Here is a 20,817-nt window from a genome sequence, read left to right as displayed (position 1 = left end):
TGTGTAGGTGTACACCACTGAGCACACTGACAGCTCTATGTGTTACATGTACAGCACTGAGCACACTGACAGCTCTATGTATTACATGTACAGCACTGAGCACACTGACAGCTCTATGTATTACATGTACAGCACTGAGCACACTGACAGCTCTATGTGTTACATGTATAGCACTGAGCACACTGACAGCTCTATGTGTAGGTGTACACCACTGAGCACACTGACAGCTCTATGTGTAGGTGTACACCACTGAGCACACTGACAGCTCTATGTGTTACATGTACAGCACTGAGCACACTGACAGCTCTATGTGTTACATGTATAGCACTGAGCACACTGACAGCTCTATGTGTTACATGCACAGCACTGACCACACTGACAGCTCTATGTGTTACATGTACAGCACTGAGCACACTGACAGCTCTATGTATTACATGTACACCACTGAGCACACTGACAGCTCTATGTGTTATATGTACAGCACTGAGCACACTGACAGCTCTATGTATTACATGTACAGCACTGAGCACAATGACAGCTCTATGTGTTACATGTACAGCACTGAGCACACTGACAGCTCTATGTGTTATATGTACAGCACTGAGCACACTGACAGCTCTATGTATTACATGTATAGCACTGAGCACACTGACAGCTCTATGTGTTACATGCACAGCACTGAGCACACTGACAGCTCTATGTATTACATGTACAGCACTGAGCACACTGACAGCTCTATGTATTACATGTATAGCACTGAGCACACTGACAGCTCTATGTATTACATGCACAGCACTGAGCACACTGACAGCTCTATGTATTACATGTACAGCACTGAGCACACTGACAGCTCTATGTGATATATGTACAGCACTGAGCACACTGACAGCTCTATGTGTTACATAGCACTGAGCACACTGACAGCTCTATGTGTTACATGCACAGCACTGAGCACACTGACAGCTCTATGTATTACATGTACAGCACTGAGCACACTGACAGCTCTATGTATTACATGTATAGCACTGAGCACACTGACAGCTCTATGTGTTACATGTACAGCACTGAGCACACTGACAGCTCTATGTGTTACATGTACAGCACTGAGCACACTGACAGCTGTATGTGTAGGTGTACAGCACTGAGCACACTGACAGCTCTATGTGTTACATGTACAGCACTGAGCACACTGACAGCTCTATGTATTACATGTACAGCACTGAGCACACTGACAGCTCTATGTGTTACATGCACAGCACTGAGCACACACATGTATCCTTAGTGGCTATAGCAGTCATCCTATGAGGAGGAGGATGGGGTGTGGTGAGGTGATACACAAATACCCACTGACTGTAACCCCCAATGACACCGGTCAGGGACGCGGTCTGTACACCTGACTACATTACATATTATAATTCCTATTCTCCGCTGTTTCGTCACAGCCTCAGCCCAACCCTCACCAGGCAGAGGACGCCGGTTCTCCCGGTCACCGTCAGGCCACGGAGCACAGTCCTCCCAAACATGTCTCTGTCCTTCCCGGGACAACCTGCGCCGGGGTCCTCACAAGATCCGACGCACGAAAATGACGTCACGGGCGGTCTCCAGCTGCCTGCTGGCTTCTGTACGCTGTAAGGCCGCAGGCAAGGGATGCCGGGATATGTAGTTTCTAATTAGATATAGAAAACCCTGAGGCAGGGCTGCTGGGCTGTGTAGTGTTATGTTACAGGGGCTCTCCAGTGAGTTATAGCCTATTTGCCGTATTACAAATAATATAATAAGAAGGACTGGTAGAGGTAGCAGTTAGAGCAGCATCACTATGGTCAGTGCTCCAGCCCTGATAACGCTATAGTCATGTAATGTACACACTATTACTAGCAGCAGTGACTTCAGACATGTGATGGAGGCAAAGATCACCTTTTACATTGGAACATTATTAATAACCAATAGTCATAATACATATATACATTGTACTGGTCTGCAGCACAAGCTAATAAACAGCATAAATCCATCCAGAAAGATATCTGTATACTGCTGCAATCTTTTAAATTGAGAGGGGATAAAATAAACTGCGCGATATAACAGTGCTGCAGGTAAGGGTCCACCGTCCATTTACACAGAAAGATTATCTGACATAGATTTGAAGCCAAAGCCAGGAATGGATTTTTACAAAAGGATACATCTCAGGCTTTCCTTTATGACCTGATCTCTGTTTATAGTCTGTTTCTGGCTTTGGCTTCAAATCTTTGGCAGAAAATCTGTCAGATATTCTTTCTGTGCAAATGGACCCTAACTTGTTTCTTTGTTTTAGGCCCGGGGTGCCGTGGACCCCCATATGGCATGGAAATGGCTGGTAGACGCAACTTGAGATGAGCATGAAAAGAAGAAGCACTGTGGGGGAAATTTATCAAGGACTTTGTGCCTATTTTTAGGTGAATAATTGGATTTTTCTCCCATTTTTGGTCTAATGGTGCGTATACACATACAGATTTATCTGACAGATTTTTTTAAGCCAAAGCCAGGAACAGACTATAAACAGAGAACAGGACTCTGAGGAACACTTCCAAACATACAGGAGAGCACTCCTTGAGTTCAAATCTGCCCTCACCTCTGCTAAACAGGACTACTTTTCTTCCCTCATATCTTCCTTATCTCATAACCCTAGGCAACTGTTTAACACCTTCAACTCTCTTCTCCGCCCCCCACTACCACCCCCCACATCTCTCATCTCTGCTGAGAACTTTGCCACATTCTTCAAGCAGAAAATCGATGACATCAGAGGAAGCTTCACCTTACAGTCCCCTCAGCCCCCCCTCATGCCTGTCTACTGCCCGTCCCCACTAACTCACCTCTCCACCATCACAGAAGAACATCTCTCCAAACTACTCTCCACATCACATCTCACCACCTGCGCACTTGACCCTATTCCATCCCACCTTATCCCCAACCTCTCCTCAGCACTTGTCCCAGCACTTACCCATCTCTTCAATCTATCACTAACTTCTGGCATCTTCCCATCTCCATACAAACATGCAACCATCACACCCATCCTCAAAAAGCCATCCCTTGACCCTACCTCCTTATCCAGCTACCGCCCCATCTCGCTTCTCCCCTTTGCCTCAAAACTCCTGGAACAACATGTCTACCATGAACTTTCCTCACATTTTTCATCCAACTCGCTTTTTGACTCCCTGCAATCCGGTTTCCGCTCCCACCACTCTACAGAAACTGCCCTCACCAAAGTGGCTAATGACCTGCTGACTGCCAAAACTTCGCGCCACTACTCTGCGCTCCTTCTCCTTGACCTATCTTCTGCCTTCGACACAGTTGACCATTTTCTCCTCTTACAAATCCTCTCATCCCTTGGTGTCACTAGCCTAGCTCTCTCCTGGATCTCCTCTTACCTCTCCAACCGCACTTTTAGTGTCTCCCACACCACCTCCTCTCCTCGTCCCCTTACTGTTGGTGTTCCCCAAGGCTCTGTACTCGGGCCTCTTCTCTTCTCCATCTACACCTCTGGCCTGGGACATATCAGAATCCCATGGCTTCAGGTACCATCTTTATGCCGATGACACTCAGATCTACCACTCTGGTCCGGATGTCACCTCTTTGCTATCCAGGATTCCAGAGTGTCTATCGGCCATATCCTCCTTCTTCTCCTCCCGCTTTCTAAAACTCAACATAGACAAAACAGAACTTATCATCTTTCCCCCATCTCGCTCCACCCCGCCTTCTAATCTGTCAATCACTATCAATGGCTGTACTCTGTCCCCTGTCCCCCAAGTCCGCTGCCTTGGTGTCACCTTTGACTCTGCCCTGTCCTTTAAACCACATATTCAGGCCCTGACCACCTCCTGCCACCTTCACCTCAAAAACATTTCCAGAATCCGCTCTTTCCTCACCCCTGAATCCACCAAACTGCTGGTCCATGCTCTCATTATCTCCCACTTGGACTACTGTAACATCCTCCTCTCTGGCCTTCCAGCTAACTCCCTTGCTCCCCTCCAGTCTATCCTTAACTCTGCTACCCAACTAATCCACCTTTCCCCTCGCTTTGCCTCAGCCTCTCCCCTCTGCCAATCCCCCCACTGGCTCCCCATTGCCCAACGTATTCACTTTAAATTGTTGACCATGACATACAAGGCAATCCACAACCTGTCCCCTCCGTACATCTCTGACCTGATATCCCGCTACCGTCCCTCACGCAACCTTTGATCCTCCAGTGACATCCTTCTGCGCTCCCCCCTTGTTCGTACCTCGCACAACCGCCTCCAAGACTTTGCCCGAGCCTCCTCCATAGTCTGGAACTCGCTACCCCGACACATCCGTCTCTCATCCACCATCAAGTCCTTCAAAAGTAACCTGAAAACCCATCTCTTCAAACAAGGCTACAACATACAATAACTCTGCATCACACTTGAATGGCTGCACTTTACCTCCTGTTTCTCTCCCTATACCCCATAGATTGTGAGCCCTCGCGGGCAGGGTCCTCCTTCCCTATGTACCAGTCTGTCTTTTGCCTTCATGTAATGTTTTCTGATCTTGTATTGTTCCTGCCTGTTGCCTATCTATTGTATAGCGCTCTGGAACTAAGGGCGCTTTATAAATAAATAATAATAATAATAATAATAAAAAAGGAAAAACTAAGGTTTCTCCTCTTTCCAAATCCATTCCTGGCTTTGGCTTCAAAAATCTGTCAGATAAATCTGTCTGTGTAAACACACCATTAGTTATATTTATGAACCAGTTTTCTATATTTTTTTATATGTAACTTTTTTTTTTTTTTTTTTAATCTGCCTGTTTTGAGTATTCACTCAAAAATTCACATAATCCGGGATTAGCTAAACTGGTGCTGGCCTACTTCTGGTCTTCCAGTACTTATTACCTACTGTATGTCCTGCAGGAAATGGTGTATTCTTTCCAGTCTGACATGGTGCTCTTTGCTGCCACCTCTGTCCATGTCAGGAACTGTCCAGAGGATTAGCAAATCCCCATAAAAATCCTCTACTGCTCTGGAAAGTTCCAGATAGGGACAGATGTGGCAGCAGAGAGCACTGTGTTAGGATGGAAAGAATACACCACTTCCCGCAGGACATACAGCAGATGATAAGTACTAGAAGACTTCAGATTTTTATGGTTCAATAGGTTTTTATTAAAGGATTTGTAAGATAAGCAAACATTCAAATGTATATGTATTCAACACTGAAGGAAAAGTTCAACAGTCCAGCACTTGCAAAGAAGTTTTTTGTTTATTCAGTAATGTTGCAATGAACAGCAGAACACCAACAGGCAGTGACCCCACAGATTAGACGCGTTTCGAGCGCATGCGCACTCTTGTTCACCTAGTGCCTTCCCCTCATTACCTTCCTTAAATAGTCACCATACAGGTGTACATACAAGTGAATAGAGGAATACAATTAAAAGAACTAATAACAAATGCTGTGAATACATGGACAAAAAATGCGGTTACCTGATTGTATGAGGGATGAAAATATGGAAGTCCATGCACCATATAAAGACCCAAACACAAACATAAACATAAACAAAGGCATAAATAAATAAATACATTTTTTCCATAATGGTAAAATGGATACATGTCGGATATCAAGCACACTTCTGTGCGGTAATGACTAAACCATGTGAATAGTGTCTTAACTGCATCTAAGCAGAAACTTTTCATGGGTGGCTATCCCGATATGTTTATATTTATTATTTTACATGAATGTCAACAAATGTGTGTTTGTTAGATGGTGCATAGACATAAAGAATGTAAGAAGGAAAAATGATATTTACATATCTAATAATAAAGAGTAATTTTATATTCCATAATTTATCAATAGTGATATATAAGTTCCTTACGTACATTCATTCCTTCTGGTGCTCTGGTACCCAACTTAAATTGCCAATATGCCTCCCGATTTCTAAGAAATTTTTCAGTATCCCCTCCTCTTAAGGTTTTTCTTAAAGAAACCGCAATGTTGGAACAGAGGCTGAAAAAAAGAGGGTACGCAAACCATTACCTCAATAGAGCCAAACACATAGTATCTAGGAAAAGTTGTGACATCTTAGTAAAACCCAAACAAAATACATCTTGCCCTAAAAAAAGCATGTCCAAACCAGTACTTTCCATGGTATATACACCTGCTTTTAATCAAATCAAATACATAATAAAGAATCACATTCATATTTTGATGGAGGATGCCAAATTGGCAGAAATACTAGCACAGGGCTGCGCCATTGTCCCCAAAAGGGCCAAAACATTGGGAGATTTGTTGTCACCAAGCCTTATTGTAACCGAGAAAAGGATTCCCACTTGGCTACAGAAACATGGTTTTTACAAGTGTGGAGGTTATCCTTGTAGAACGTGCACATATGTCAAACCATGTACCACATTTTATAATAATTCGAATGACCAACAATTTCTCATTAAACAAAGAATGGATTGTAACTCCACCAATATCATTTATGTCATTGAGTGTTCATTGTGCAATATCAAATATGTGGGATGTACCACACGTAAAATGAAAATACGCACATTGGAACATCTCAGTGACATAACTGGTAACCCATTACGAAATAAATCAGGTGCCTCTGCACATTTTCTACATTGCCATGGTGGTAGATGCGATGGTTTCACTGTCTATGGCATTGAAAAAATAACCCCGAAAATAAGGGGAGGGGATACTGAAAACTTTCTTAGAAATCGGGAGGCATATTGGCAATTTAAGTTGGGTACCAGAGCACCAGAAGGAATGAATGTACGTAAGGAACTTATGTATCACTATTGATAAATTATGGAATATAAAATTACTCTTTATTATTAGATATGTAAATATCATTTTTCCTTCTTACATTCTTTATGTCTATGCACCATCTCACAAACACACATTTGTTGACATTCATGTAAAATAATAAATATAAACATATCGGGATAACCACCCATGAAAAGTTTCTGCTTAGATGCAGTTAAGACACTATTCACATAGTTTAGTCATTACCGCACAGAAGTGTGCTTGATATCCGACATGTATCCATTTAACCATTATGGAAAAAATGTATTTATTTATTTATGCCTTTGTTTATGTTTATGTTTGTGTTTGGGTCTTTATATGGTGCATGGACTTCCATATTTTCATCCCTCATACAATCAGGTAACCGCATTTTTTGTCCATGTATTCACAGCATTTGTTATTAGTTCTTTTAATTGTATTCCTCTATTCACTTGTATGTACACCTGTATGGTGACTATTTAAGGAAGGTAATGAGGGGGAGGCACTAGGTGAACAAGAGTGCGCATGCGCTCGAAACGCGTCTAATCTGTGGGGTCACTGCCTGTTGGTGTTCTGCTGTTCATTGCAACATTACTGAATAAACGAAAAACTTCTTTGCAAGTGCTGAACTGTTGAACTTTTCCTTCAGTGTTGCATATCCACGCATCGAGCCATATGTGAGTCCGGGCACCAGAGAGGTTGCAATCTGTGAGCTGACACTACTCTCTACATGTTCATATGTATTCAACACATGCTAACACATAGCGCGGCATAACAGACTGCTTCAATATGGTAATTGAAAAGCCAAGTGGTAAAAGGCAACATGGTCAATCTATATTGTTCAATATGAGCCGTGGAAGAGAGAATCAGGCCCGAGTCAGGCCCAATCCGTAGCTTAGCCACTATACATGGAACTCTCTATTGGCACTCAGTAAGTTAACTTCGTCTATTGCCATCCAAAACAATAATGAGGGATAAACAAATATACACACGTCCACATACGCAAAAACACTTAGGGAGGGAAAAGAGTGTGGAGAAGGAGAAAAGCTAGGATACCCAAGATAGGGGGAAAAAAGGGGGGGGGACTGCTGTCTAAGGGCCCTATTCCACCAGACGATTATCGTTCGCATAATGGTTAACGATTAACAATCTCAAACGACCGCTATTGCGAAAGACCTGAAAACGTTCACTCATTTCCATGGAATGATAATCGTTACTTATGTTCGTATTTGCGATCATTTCTTCTTCGCTATTGCGTTCGTATCTACTGCGAACGACCGAACAACGTCTTATTCAATGCGAATGATTTGCCAACGTTTTGCGGACAAACAACGATAAAAATAGGTCCAGGTCTTATAAAGCAATCAACGATTTCTTGTTCGGTCGTTAATCGTTAACTGCATTTCAACCAAACGATTATCGTTAAGATTCGAACGATTTAACGATAATCTGAACGATAATCGTCCGGTGGAATAGGGCCTTAAGGATGCACTACGTTATCCATGGGTGTCAATGAGAGAGAGTAGGGAAGAGGAGGTTAAAGAGAAGAAAAGGGGAAAGTAGAGCAGAGAAGAGGGAAAGAGGTGTGGGAGCCCAACACCGCCAATGTGTCGGATGTCCTGCCCAGGGATTTATGTACCTCCAATGGAGTCATCGCCGGTCAGCCATCTAGCCATCTCAGGGGAGGACTGAAACATAATCCAAATCCCCCATTTAGTGGAGAATTTCTTGCTCATGTTGTGCTCGTCCGCCCTTATCTCCTCCATTGGCATCAAGGCTCCAAAAGCCTCCGCCCAAATGAGTCTAGAGGGAGGAGTGGTCGACCTCCATAATCTCAGTATAATTTGTCCGATTTGAGATTTTTACATGGAAGTAATTTACAAAGCTGTATAACTTTCTGAAACCAGTTGATTTGAAAAAAATAAAAATAAAAAATAAATATATATATATATATATATATATGTGTGTGTGTGTGTGTTTTCTCTGTAGTACCCATGTAAGTATTTTTATTTTTTTAGCCTAGAGATATAGGATGTGCAAACTATGTTTGTTTAATTGTGTTGAATCTAATACACATACTGTGTTCTCTATAGTCTGATGATAAGTGCATTCTGTACAAGCAGGCCCTCTCCTAATATTATGGGGGTCCCAACCATCCAAACAAAGCAAAAAGACTTTCCACCCCACTCATTTATCACCAGTAGTTATACACTTATAATACAATAAGAACGGACAAAAGAGACGCAGGTATGCTATTCTCCTATAGACATTCTTTTTTTTAGAATTTTCATTCATTACTTGAATAAGAAATGTTATATCTATATTTTTTAATTTATGTAATATTGACTGTAGCTCTTCCGAAATGAATAGGCCATATGCCTTGTGTATCCTTTGTTGCATATGAATGGAAAATATGTGTTGGTGGCGGTTACAATACATGTAGTTTTGTAACCTGAAGATAGAGTCCTGGGACTGAGGCATCACTACAGCTTCCTAAATAATTCATCAAAGGTGTCAGTTGCTGTCAAAGTTATCTCTTATAAGTAATAGACCACCTGTTCCACTGGTTATAGATGGTATTTCAGCTGAAAACTACTTTTCCCTTTATCTTAAAGCTACATGACACTTTAGAGAGACAACACATGTTGGGTCTACATCGGCAATCAAAGTAATAGACACTAAACATAATCTGTCATTGACACAAATGGGTATTCCAGCCACAGAATCTTCTGACATGTTATGTTGGGAGGGATGACAATGTCCTGAATTACAGGGGCAAAATTGTGACATCTACTCATACTCTTTTCACTTTTTTTATAATTTTATAATGAAAGGGAAAGTGAGGTTAATGAGGACAATAGTAAACAATGAAGAGATCATGAATCAACCTCTTAGGATATTATTACACGGGCCGATGGGGGCCCGATAATAACTGTAAACAAGCACCGACCTACGATCGTTTGCTGGGCCTATTCCATGGCCCGATTATCGTTTAACAAGAGCTGCATGGACGTCGTTACCAATGTCCTTGCAGCCCTTGCTTAAACTTTATTCATTACCTATCCAGGCTGCAGGGCTCCTCTTGCGGTCTTCTTCTCCCCGGGTCCCGCACGCTTCAGCTTCAGAGCGGCCTGTCTTGGCCAGTGATTGGCTGAGCGGCCTGTCAGCTCAGACAGGCTGCTCTAAAGCCGGAGCGCGCAATTATAGGTTCAAACCTACATCAACGATCAGCCGACGATCATTGTCATCAGCTGATCGTTGTATTTATTCCACGGAGCGATAATCGGCCGAATTGGCCAGATTCGGCCATTTATGGCTCCGTAGAAGGTCAATTTATATAGAAAGATTATCTGACAGATTATCTGCCAAAGATTTGAAGCCAAAGCCAGGAACACTTTAACTATAAACAGAGATCACGTCATAAAGGAAAGCCTGAGATTTCTCCTCTTTTCAAATCCACTTCTGGCTTTGGCTTCAAATCTTTGGCAGATAATCTTTCTGTGTAAATGGACCCTAACATAGATATAACATCAAGAAATATGAATATACGAGATGATGTAACAGTAATAATGAAAAGTCATTATAAAAAGCGAATATGGGGATGCATAGTGTTAATGCACATATAAGATATAAGATATAAGAAGAGAAAGAGAAGATAAAAAGAAAGGAGTGGAGGACAGCGGATAAAAGAAAAGAAGGGGGGCAGGGAGAGGTAGCGTGATGACTATAGATCAGCGAATTTCAAACATACTCTGCATTTGATTAACAGTGGCTGAAGAAGTTGGATGCGGCCCTTAGGGCCCTATTCCACCGGACAATCATTGTTTGCATAATCGTTAACGATTAATGATTTCAAAAGACTGCTATTGCAAAAGACCTGAAAACTTTCACTCATTTCCATGGAACAATAATCGTTACTTATGATCGTAATTGCGATCGATTTTTTCTTCGCTATTTCTTCGCTATTGCGTTCGTATCTATTGTGAACGTCCGAACGATGTCGTTTAGATTCGAACGATTTAACGATAATCTGAACGATAATCTTCTGGTGGAATAGGGTCCTTAGGCTATAGGCTGTATCCAGGTTTTCAAGATTCCCTAGGGCTGCGTCCAGCTTCTTCATCCACTGTTAATCAAATGCAGAGCATTCGGGTATAAACAAACCCAAGGGTGCTTGAGATTTGCTGATCTCTAGTGATAACATACAGGGTATGAGTGATAACATACAGGGAATGAGTATTCCGCCTCAGGCGGCAGATTCTGCACCCCTGTAGGGGGCGGCAGACAGCAGCCCTGCAGCCGCACACTTGTCCTGCGGCAGCCGTCCGGTCCCACCGCCAACGCTCACCGCTGTCCTGTGCCATTAATCAGCAGCTGTCATGGTCCTCCAGCGAGTCGTGAGTGCCCGGGGTCAGCGTGGGCCGCGATGAGTGGGGACAGAGGTTATCGTTGGTGGCGGGACAGCGGCGATGACAGCTGCAGACTGATTGGGCGGGACAGTGGTGAGCGTTGGCGACAGGACGGCTGTGACACCCAGGTGAGCGGCTGCAGGGCCGGAGCGCTGGGGCGGGGGTTGGGTTTTTGTTACGGGGCGTGCCGGGTACGCATTGTGGACCAGACGGGTACGGGGGGGGGGGGGGTTGTTTGGGTGCTAGTGAGGGGGCAGAGACCCCAGAATCGGCCCTGATTACATATATGTATGTAGTCAAATATAATGTAAAACAGAACATTATTAAAGCAGTGCTAGTTGTTTAGATGTAATAATCAGCAGCCAGCCAAGAGGCAAGTGCATCCTCATCCATCAACACCATTCAGGATGCCCTGGTATGAGTAAAGCCAGTCATGTTGGCTTGTGTCATCAGAGACCAGGTCTTCCATGTGCATGAAATAGTTAACTTAATCAACCCATTCATCAAAAGAGGGTGTCATCGACCTCCAGTGCCAAGGAATGACCATGCTGGCCGCAGTGTCAAAGTGATGACTCTGCCTGTCTGACCGTGAGTTTGGCATTATGTCTCTTCTCAGTTGAAATTGATGGGAGTTGTAGAAAAATATGAATGAGACTCTGCGGGTCTGCGGGCTTGGGTCCCAAGCAGAATTTCACGGCTGATTCCGTAGTGTAAATGGGGCCTTACTGCTAAACGTGCATTAAAGTGCAGTTAAGTGAATCAAATTTGAAGAGAGAAATCAAATTATACAAAACAATCTTTACCAGGAATCACCACACAGCACTAACTGGTTGCGTGACCCTCTCACTCACACAAGTTAATGGGGTCACAACCCTAAGTCACCAAAAATTCATCCAGGATTGATTTTGTTTTGTCACTACGTGGTTGTGGTCACCTTTGTGTTGAAATGGGACCCCAATCCTTTGTATGAGTGAAGGGGTCTCTGACAGGCAGCCTAAGGCCTGGCTAACTCATAGATGTGGGCCTAGTGAGTTTGATTCAAGACATTTTACAATAGACACTTTATGGATGTTATCAATATTCTTGTAGAATGAGAAATATAATTTATTGTTATTTTTAAGACAGTTTAAATTTGGAGTGAAAGACTTAAAAATAATATCATGTAATGCATAAATTACATCCTTCATTTGGACAAAAGATAAATCTAGAAGAAAGGAAAAAAGCCTCATTGATTGACAAAAATATATGAATAGTTTTCCCAGAATGTCCTTTGGATATTTATGAGTCTCAAAGGTCAACTATGAGTTGATCATAAATTAGCTAAGATTGTAAAGGAGAGAGAGGGGCTGGAGACCTCCCAGACAGCTAGTATGATGGATTTCACTCTGAACGGGACAGAGCAGCTTACAATGTATGTTAAAACATGCAGGCTACAGAAGAACAACACCAAAATAAAGAAACTTTCTAAATAGTCTCCATTAAAAATTTCCTACCATTTAGCTGGATCTGCCATGTGGACTTTCTACTTTCTCAGAGAAAGCCGGACAGTCTGGAGACAGAGAATAGGGAACACAAAAAGCTGTTTGCAGGGGGGAACCCATATAGGCAATATACAAATATATATACAGGTATAGAGAAAATAAAGCTCACACTGCAAGCTGCAGAAACAAAACTGAGCAAAATGTTTAATAAAGACCTATGGAGAAAATGTTTTTGCACCATAATAGGTACAAAGCAAAAAAAATAAGAAATGCTGATGATTTGAAAGTTGTACAGATGCAGATGGTAGAGTCCTGTACACACTAGAGACTTTACACTGAGTATGAACGTTTTTACAGTTCTAAATTGTGCACGCTGGCTGTTTGTATTTCATGCTCTGTAGTACTGACACCCTTCAGGAAAGTGTAGTCAGAACGAGCTGGAACACGATCCCTCTCTGTGCTTCTGATTGGCTGAGAAGGTTCAGAGGTGTTCGTTTACATACAGAACGTAAACTTTCTTTACTCTCCAATATACGGTTTACGCTCAGTTACGTGGGAGCAGTTGCAGTTGATCTTTTTTTTTAATTAAGCATCTTATAGACTTCCAGAAATGAAAGGCCCCGTCTTGTGACAGGTATCCTGTAAATGTCACTTGAGACACCTTTTAGTATTGGAACCATTTATGTGAACTGAGAAATGAATACCATTGATAGCAAATAGACTGACAGAATTGCAGTGAAGGGTGCACACATTGCAGTATTGAGTGACACCACAATTGACAGCGTTTCTGAAGCGTATAACTCCTCTGGGTGAATTTCACAAGCTCTCAGTGTCCCGTTCTTGTCTTACACACATATCAGCACCTCTCTGGGGGAACAATAGCTGTGACCGCCTGACCTGCCTAAGCCAAGCTCGGTCCCCTAGATAGACGCAGAAACACTCAGAACCCCTTCAGATAAAGGTAAGCTCGCCTTTCTGCAAAACGCATATACGGCACACTGCCTGACCATCTAAAACATAGCATTTGAAAATTAGTTGTTGTTTTTTTTTTTCAGAACACCATAACACCGATAAGACATGATATGGTGGAGTTTGTAGAAGATATGATATTGGAGTTTGTAGAAGATATGATATGATGGAGTTTATAGAAGACATGATATGGTGGAGTTTGTAGAACACATGATATGGTGGAGTTTGTAGAAGATATGATATGATATGGTGGATTTTATAGAAGACATGATATGGTGGAGTGTGTAGAAGACATGATATGGAGGAGTGTGAAGAAGACATGATATGGTTGAGTTTGCAGTGGATATGATATGGTGGAGTTTGTAGAAGACATGATATGGTGGAGTTTGTAGAATATATGATATGGTGGAGTTTGTAGAAAATTTGATATGGTGGAGTTTGTAGAAAATTTGATATGGTTGAGTTTATAGAAGATATGATATTGGAGTTTGTAGAAGATATGATATAGTGGAGTTTCTAGAAGACATGATATGGTGGAGTTTGTAGAATATATGATATGGTGATGTTTCTAGAAGATATGATATGGTGGAGTTTATAGAAGATATGATATTGGAGTTTGTAGAAGATATGATATAGTGGAGTTTCTAGAAGACATGATATGGTGGAGTTTGTAAAATATATGATATGGTGATGTTTCTAGAAGATATGATATGGTGGAGTTTATAGAAGATATGATATTGGAGTTTGTAGAATATATGATATGGTGATGTTTCTAGAAAACATAATATGGTGGAGTTTGTAGAATATATGATATGGTGATGTTTCTAGAAGACATGATATGGTGGAGTTTATAGAAGATATGATATTGGAGTTTATAGAAGATATGATATAGTGGAGTTTATGGAAGACTTGATATGGTGGAGTTTTAGAAGACATGATATGGTGGAGTTTGTAGAAAATTTGATATGGTGGAGTTTCTAAAAGATATGATATTGGAGTTTGTAGAAGACATGATATGGTGGAGTGTGTAGAAGATATCATATGGTGGAGTTTCTAGAAGATATGATATGGAGAAGTTTGTAGAAGGCATGATATGGTGGAGTGTCTTGTACCCAAACATAAATAAATCTTCTTTTTATTGTTTTTGTTGCAGTGACACAATGCATCTTCCCTTCCAGATGTTGCTGTTATCCCCAGTGCTATGGCATCAGCTGCTGATAGTGTTGCCCACATCTGTTATCTCCATTCACTCACGTTGCCCATCTTTGTGCCATTGTGACTCCAGGTCACGTTTTGTAAACTGCTCAGGAGCAAATCTGTCATCTATCCTAATCCTTCCTCCCCTGGTAACAGAGTTTTTGGACCTTTCTAGCTGTTCCCTGCACTCTCTTCCTCCTCTTCTCAACCTCTGGAGGCTCCATACAATTCTTCTGGCTCACAATGCAATTTCGCACGTAGGAGATGGATCCTTAAGGGGCCTACAGAGTTTGCAGATCCTGGATTTAAATGGAAACAAAATAGGGAATCTAAGTGCGAGTTTCTCCTTGGGTCTTGATTCTCTCACACATCTGTTTTTGGCAGAAAATCTTCTGCAATGGATTTCCAAATACAGTTTACAACACTTGCACAATCTGGAGCAACTGAATCTGCAGGGAAATCTCATTTCCAGCCTGGATTCTGGAGCTTTTAGGTCTCTAACTAAGCTCCGCCATCTTGACCTCCAAGACAACCTACTGCCGAGCTTAAAGAATGATGTCTTCTCAGTTCTTCAAAGACTTGAATTCCTCGATTTGTCAGGAAATCAGATTGACAATCTGCCTTCTGATGTCTTCACACCTCTCCATTCTCTGGCCTTCCTAAATCTACAAGATAACAAGTTACGCAACCTACGCTTCCAAACTCTGGGTAGCTTGCCATCGCCAGGGACTCTACTCTTGCTATCATCAAATCCATGGGAATGTGATTGTGACTTGCAACGTATGTTTGGCAAGTTGAGAAGTTTGCAGAAACTCAGTCTAGAAGATGAAGAAGATCTGAATTGTGCGGATCCACCAGCATTGCTGGGCAGAGCCATTACCTCACTGGACACTCAGCTCTGTGTAGCAGAGACTGTAACTGTGCTGATGATCACCCTGACTGTAGTAGTCACTGTGGTTGGTGCTATAGTAACTGCAAAAAGAAGTCGCAAAAAGAACCCCAGAAATCACAGTAACGAAATGTCTGGGCAAGAATAGAGATAATCGTGATGACTCAGGTCTCTACCATTGTGTACCATTCAGTTGGACTTAATAAATGTGGCTACTTTCAAATAAAATTTGAATTTAGAAAGATTTAAGCATTCCTTATAACAGAAAAGCAGGATAACAGTATTTATTTATACTCTACTATTTATATATTGTATTGATACGTCACTTGTGGAGCACTAAGCTGCATGCCTTGTGCAAATTTGAAAGAAAATTTAAAGGGGTTGTCTGGAGATAAAATTATAAGAGGCAAATTAGATTAAAAAAAAAAAAAAGCAGTACTTACCTAACTGAACCCCTGCTTTTCTGATACTGGTCTTGTCATAGTCATAGTAGACCACCTTAGTGTCAGAGAATTTCAGAGGCAGGAGGGACCGCTTTTTGGATATTTTTATCTTGTTTTTAAATCTTATCCTGCTGGACAAGTCTTTTAAACTAACATTTACTTTATTGGTAGATCCTGGCAAGATCTTATTTAAGGGTGCCTTCACACACACCGGATCCGCAGGTGATTTTCTGCTGCAGATCCGCAGCAGACTTCATTTAAATAACTGAACACAGCATCAAATCTGCACCATCATATCTGCTGCGGATCTGCTGCAGATCTGCTGCGGATCCTGTAGGTGTGAACGCACCCTCAGGGTGCCTTCACACACTGGATCCGCAGCAGATGAGCAGCAGATCTGCAGCAGATTTGATGGTGCAGATTTGATGCTGTGTTCAGTTATTTAGATCTAAATACTGAGAAACGGTGTGTGAAGCTACCCTAAGGGTACAAACCCACTTGCCGGATCCACGGCGAGTTTCTGTGGATCTTGGCCCTGTTTACTCAATGGCAGACAAACACTCAGCAGGGATGTACATCCCTGCTGCGAGTTTTTCCGCAGCCCGCCCCATTAACCCCCTGGCCGCTGGAGACTATACATCACCGGGTCCCCGCTCCCACTTGCTTCGGGGCTCCCGAAGTCTTCAAGTCCCGCTCAGCCAATGAGTGCGCTGCGGCGGGGCAGCGCACTGATTGGCCGAGTGGGACGTGTTGGGAACCGCCGAAGCAAGCAGGAGCGGGGATTCGTCATGTATAGTCTCCAGCGGCCGGGGGGTTAACGAGGTGGGCTGTGGACGGACAAACTCGCAGCAGGGATGTACATCCCTGCTGCGAGTTTGTTTGCCATTGAGTAAACAGGGCCAGGATCCGCAGCGAGTCTCGCTGTGAATTCGAAGTGAGAAACTCGCTGCGGATCTGGCAAGTGGGTTTGTACCCTTAAGGAGAAGTCCAGCGGATTATAAAAGCTGGAAGGGGCAGGGGGGGAAATTGATTACAAGTACTAACAGGCCCGGACTGGTAATCTGGCAAGGCGGGCAAATGCCCGCTGGGCTGGCCAGATTACCAGTCCGTGGGCCGTATAATGAAAAAAATAAATAAATAAAAAAATCACCGGCCCGCTCCTGACGTGCTCCTCCAATCCAATCAACGTGGGCCGCAGCGGCCCCTCGTTGATTGGCGGAGCACATCAGGAGCGGGCCAGCCGGGTCCAGATGAGAGGGCTGCGGTGGCGGAAGGGGGCTGCGGTGGTGTGTCTTCCCCCAAGTGCCGAGAGCCGCAGACGTGCCGCGCGCAGGCACGTCTGCAGCCACCTCCACCAGGCCCCCAGCGGTGACGTCACTTCCCTGACGCGCCGCTGAGGACCTGGAGAAGAGAGAGGAGAGCCGCCGCCGCCGCCGTGGACGGAAGATCCAGCCGAGGAAGAAGCTGCTGGGAACGAGGTGAGGTGAGAATGTTTTTTTTTTTTTTTTTTTTTTTTTTAACCCCTTCATATGTGGCTGGCCATGGGGGTGGGGGGGCTGTTCTATATTGGAGGGGGATGCAGGGGGCTATTCTATACTGGGGGATGGACAGAGGGGGCTATTCTATATGGGAGGGGGATGCAGGGGGCTATTCTATACTGGGGGATGGACAGAGGGGGCTATTCTATATGGGAGGGGAATGCAGGGGGCTATTCTATATGGGTGATGGACGGGGGGGGGGCTATTCTATATGGGAGGGGGATGCAGGGGGCTATTCCATACTGGGGGATGGACAGAGGGGGCTATTCTCTATGGGAGGGGGATGCAGGGGGGCTATTCTATATGGGTGATGGACGGGGGGGGGGCTATTCTATATGGGGGAATGCACAGGGGGCTATTCTATATGGGAGGGGGATGGACAGGGGGGGGCTATTCTATATTGGAGGGGGATGCAGGGGGGCTATTCTATATGGGGAAATGCACAGGGGGGCTATTCTATATGCGGGGATGCAGAGGGGCCTATTCTATATGGGGGGAAGTACCGTGGGGGGGCTATTCTATTTGGGGGGATGTATAGATGAGGATGTTGCTGGAACAAGAAGCCTAAAATGTCTGTCTGGCAGATCCCGTGGAGAGGAGTCATGGCCAGAGAAGCCTTCATGATGGCCGGAGCCAGATGGAGAAGAAAAGGAAAAGTGGACGTCTCTTCATGCAGAGAAGACGCCTACTGTGAGTGACAGGATGTAACTGCACTATAATCACTGAGGGTCCGTTTACACAGAAAGATTATCTGACAGATTATCTGCCAAAGATTTGAAGCCAAAGCCAAGAATGGATTTAAAAAGAGGAAAAATCTCAGGCTTTCCTTTATGACCTGATGTCTGTTTATAGTCTGTTTTTGGCTTTGGCTTCAAATCTTTGGCAGATAATCTTTCTGTGTAAATGGTCCCTTATAAGGTCTTCAGAACATTTATACAGCTGGGATCTGCCTCAGTATCAGGGGTGTCACACTTCGGCCCTCCAGGTGTTGCAAAACTACAATTCTCATCATGCTTTAGCTGTCCAGCCATGATGGGATTTGTAGTTCTGTAACAGCTGGAGGGACAGAGTGTGACACCTGTGTTCTGGGTGAATATTGGTCTTTATATAGTGGCTGTTATTTGGTGACAGTATAGTGGTATTATCCAGTCACTGTATGCTGAGGGTAGTGGCCATGGTGTGATGGTATAGTGGTATTGTCCAGTCACTGTATGGTGAGGGTAGTGGCCATGGTGTGATGGTATAGTGGTATTGTCCAGTCACCGTATGCTGAGGGCAGTGGGCATGGTGTGATGGTATAGTGGTATTGTCCAGTCACTGTATGGTGAGAGTAGTGGGCATGGTGTGATGGTATTACTCGTATTATTGGTAATATTAGTGTTTTATATAGTGGATTATATTCAGTCACAGTGTAGCGGTATTAGTCATTATGTGGTGGTAATGGCTCATGGTGAGGTGATATTATTTGTTACTTATATACTGGTAGTATTGGCAATAGTGGTGGGTTTGCTTGGTAACAGTATGGCAGTAATGTGTACAGTGTGGTGATAATATTTGCTTACTGGTGTTATTAACTATGACAGTATTATCATGCACAGGAAATTCTTACCTATGTTACCATTATATATGCTAAAATTTGTCCTGGGGCCCTACTTAGATAGGTAGATAGGAGATAGATAGATAGATAGATAGATAGATAGATAGATAGATAGATAGATAGATAGATAGATAGATAGATAGATATCCAGTAGGAAATGGCTATCTAGCAGCTTATTATGTAGCTTTGATTACACATGAGATCACAACCAGCAGACACATTATGATAATTAAACCTTACTACTTATACCGCCATTATATGGAGTGCAGATTTAGTGAGGATAAAAGGGATTTAAAAAATATAGTAACTTTTGTCCAAAAACAGCACCACCCTGTCCTCAGACTGTGTGTGGTTTTACAACTTGGCTCCATTCACTTAAATGGAACTGAGCTGCAATACCTCACACAAACTGAAGAAGAGTCTGGCGCTGTTTCTGGAAGAAGGTGGCCATGTTTTTCTCCTATAAAGGGAATCTGTGAGGTCCGTACCAGGTCTAGAGCTGTAGATCTCAGCAGACAGGTGTGAGGAGATATCACTGACAGGACCTTTAGTCCAGTGTAAACTTATATAATTGTCCTTTTCATTTCCAACTAAAGTTTCACAACAGCAGCCGCAGCAGCAGCACCCTATGCGTCCATCAGTCAGAGCAGGCAGGGGCGGGGCAGAAGGTGCTGCTGTGGCTCCACCTCTCTGACACTTCAGCTGGTAATGAAAAGAATGATTATAGAGGTTTACAATGGACTAAAGATCCAGTCCCTGATCTGTACGCTGAGATCTACAGCTGTGTACCTGGAATAGACCCCACAGGTTCCCTTTAAGGGCACGTTCATACCTAATCCAATGCGGATTTGATGCTTCTGATTTAATCAGTTGAAATGAATGCATAAATATGCCACATCAAATCCGCAGCAGATTATGTTATATCATTATTTTTAGGTGCTGATGGTGGGGTTCACATGTATAAGGGAGTAGTGGGGACATGGCTAAATAAAGCAGAATTGAAGCAGTATGTGGGCTGCTGGGGTTTGATTGCCAGGGCTGATTTTAAGTCCCAGTCCGGCCCTGAGTACTAACTTACCTCTCCCTGTGCCCACAGTGAGGAGCAGGACTAGCTGCAGGACTCCCACTGGGCTCCGGGATCTCTGGAGCTGACACGTCATGACCTGCCTGATGAACTGGCCGCTCAGCCAGTCAGTGACTAGGCCAGGACGCCACTCCAGTCACTGATTGGCTGAGAAGCCAGTCTATCTACTGGGACAGGCCTTTTTCCGTGACGTCATCGGAACTCAGGGATAAATGCCTTCCTGTGGGGGTCCCGGGGCCAGTTTCACTGTTCACTGTGGGCAGGGGGTAGAGGTAAGGACTTCTCCTTTAAATTAAAAAAAAAACAGGAAGGGCAAGGGGTGGTGGCAACATAACAATCAAGTGATACTTACCTTTTGTAGTGCCCCTGCAGTAAAGAACCACCACCCATAGTCACATGCTGGTCTCCTGTATCTCCTGAGCCTGGGGAAGGCTGTAGTATGA

The 20,817-nt window shown here is 43.5% G+C and overlaps 3 protein-coding genes across 4 annotated transcripts in view; 2 read left to right on the top strand and 1 right to left on the bottom strand.

Annotated features, from left to right (window-relative positions):
* NDUFA10 (NADH:ubiquinone oxidoreductase subunit A10) overlaps positions 1-1,578 on the bottom strand; it is a 94,375-nt gene extending 92,797 nt beyond the window's left edge. The window contains exon 1 of the mRNA XM_069983113.1: positions 1,461-1,578. Coding sequence (XP_069839214.1) covers positions 1,461-1,523 — 63 coding nt within the window. The 5' untranslated portion in view covers positions 1,524-1,578. The remainder of the gene's footprint in view (positions 1-1,460) is intronic.
* The window catches only part of LOC138800911 (microtubule-associated protein 1B-like), a 59,941-nt gene extending 46,366 nt beyond the window's left edge, over positions 1-13,575 (top strand). Inside the window, exons 10-11 of one of the 2 annotated variants that reach the window (XM_069983115.1) lie at positions 2,309-2,429; positions 13,518-13,575. The gene's annotated coding sequence lies outside the window, so the exon portion shown is untranslated. Of the gene's footprint in view, positions 1-2,308; positions 2,492-13,517 lie in introns of those variants that run through there. The other variant, XM_069983114.1, reaches the window with a different exon arrangement.
* Positions 13,576-14,786: 1,211 nt separating this feature from the next.
* Positions 14,787-15,860, top strand: LOC138801765 (reticulon-4 receptor-like 2). The gene has a single exon (XM_069984861.1). The coding sequence runs from the start codon at positions 14,787-14,789 to the stop codon at positions 15,858-15,860; it is 1,074 nt and encodes a 357-aa protein (XP_069840962.1).
* The last annotated feature ends 4,957 nt before the right edge of the window (positions 15,861-20,817 follow it).

The sequence above is a fragment of the Dendropsophus ebraccatus genome, chromosome 9 (assembly GCF_027789765.1).
Source record: "Dendropsophus ebraccatus isolate aDenEbr1 chromosome 9, aDenEbr1.pat, whole genome shotgun sequence".
Lineage (NCBI taxonomy): Eukaryota > Metazoa > Chordata > Amphibia > Anura > Hylidae > Dendropsophus > Dendropsophus ebraccatus.
The sequence above is the reverse complement of the archived record's forward strand: the minus strand, read 5'-3'. Positions and strand labels throughout refer to the sequence as shown.

Bases quoted from the DNA above. Each gene is read 5' to 3' on its own strand.
- LOC138801765 (XM_069984861.1), top strand. From the start codon at position 14,787: ATGCATCTTCCCTTCCAGATGTTGCTGTTATCCCCAGTGCTATGGCAT.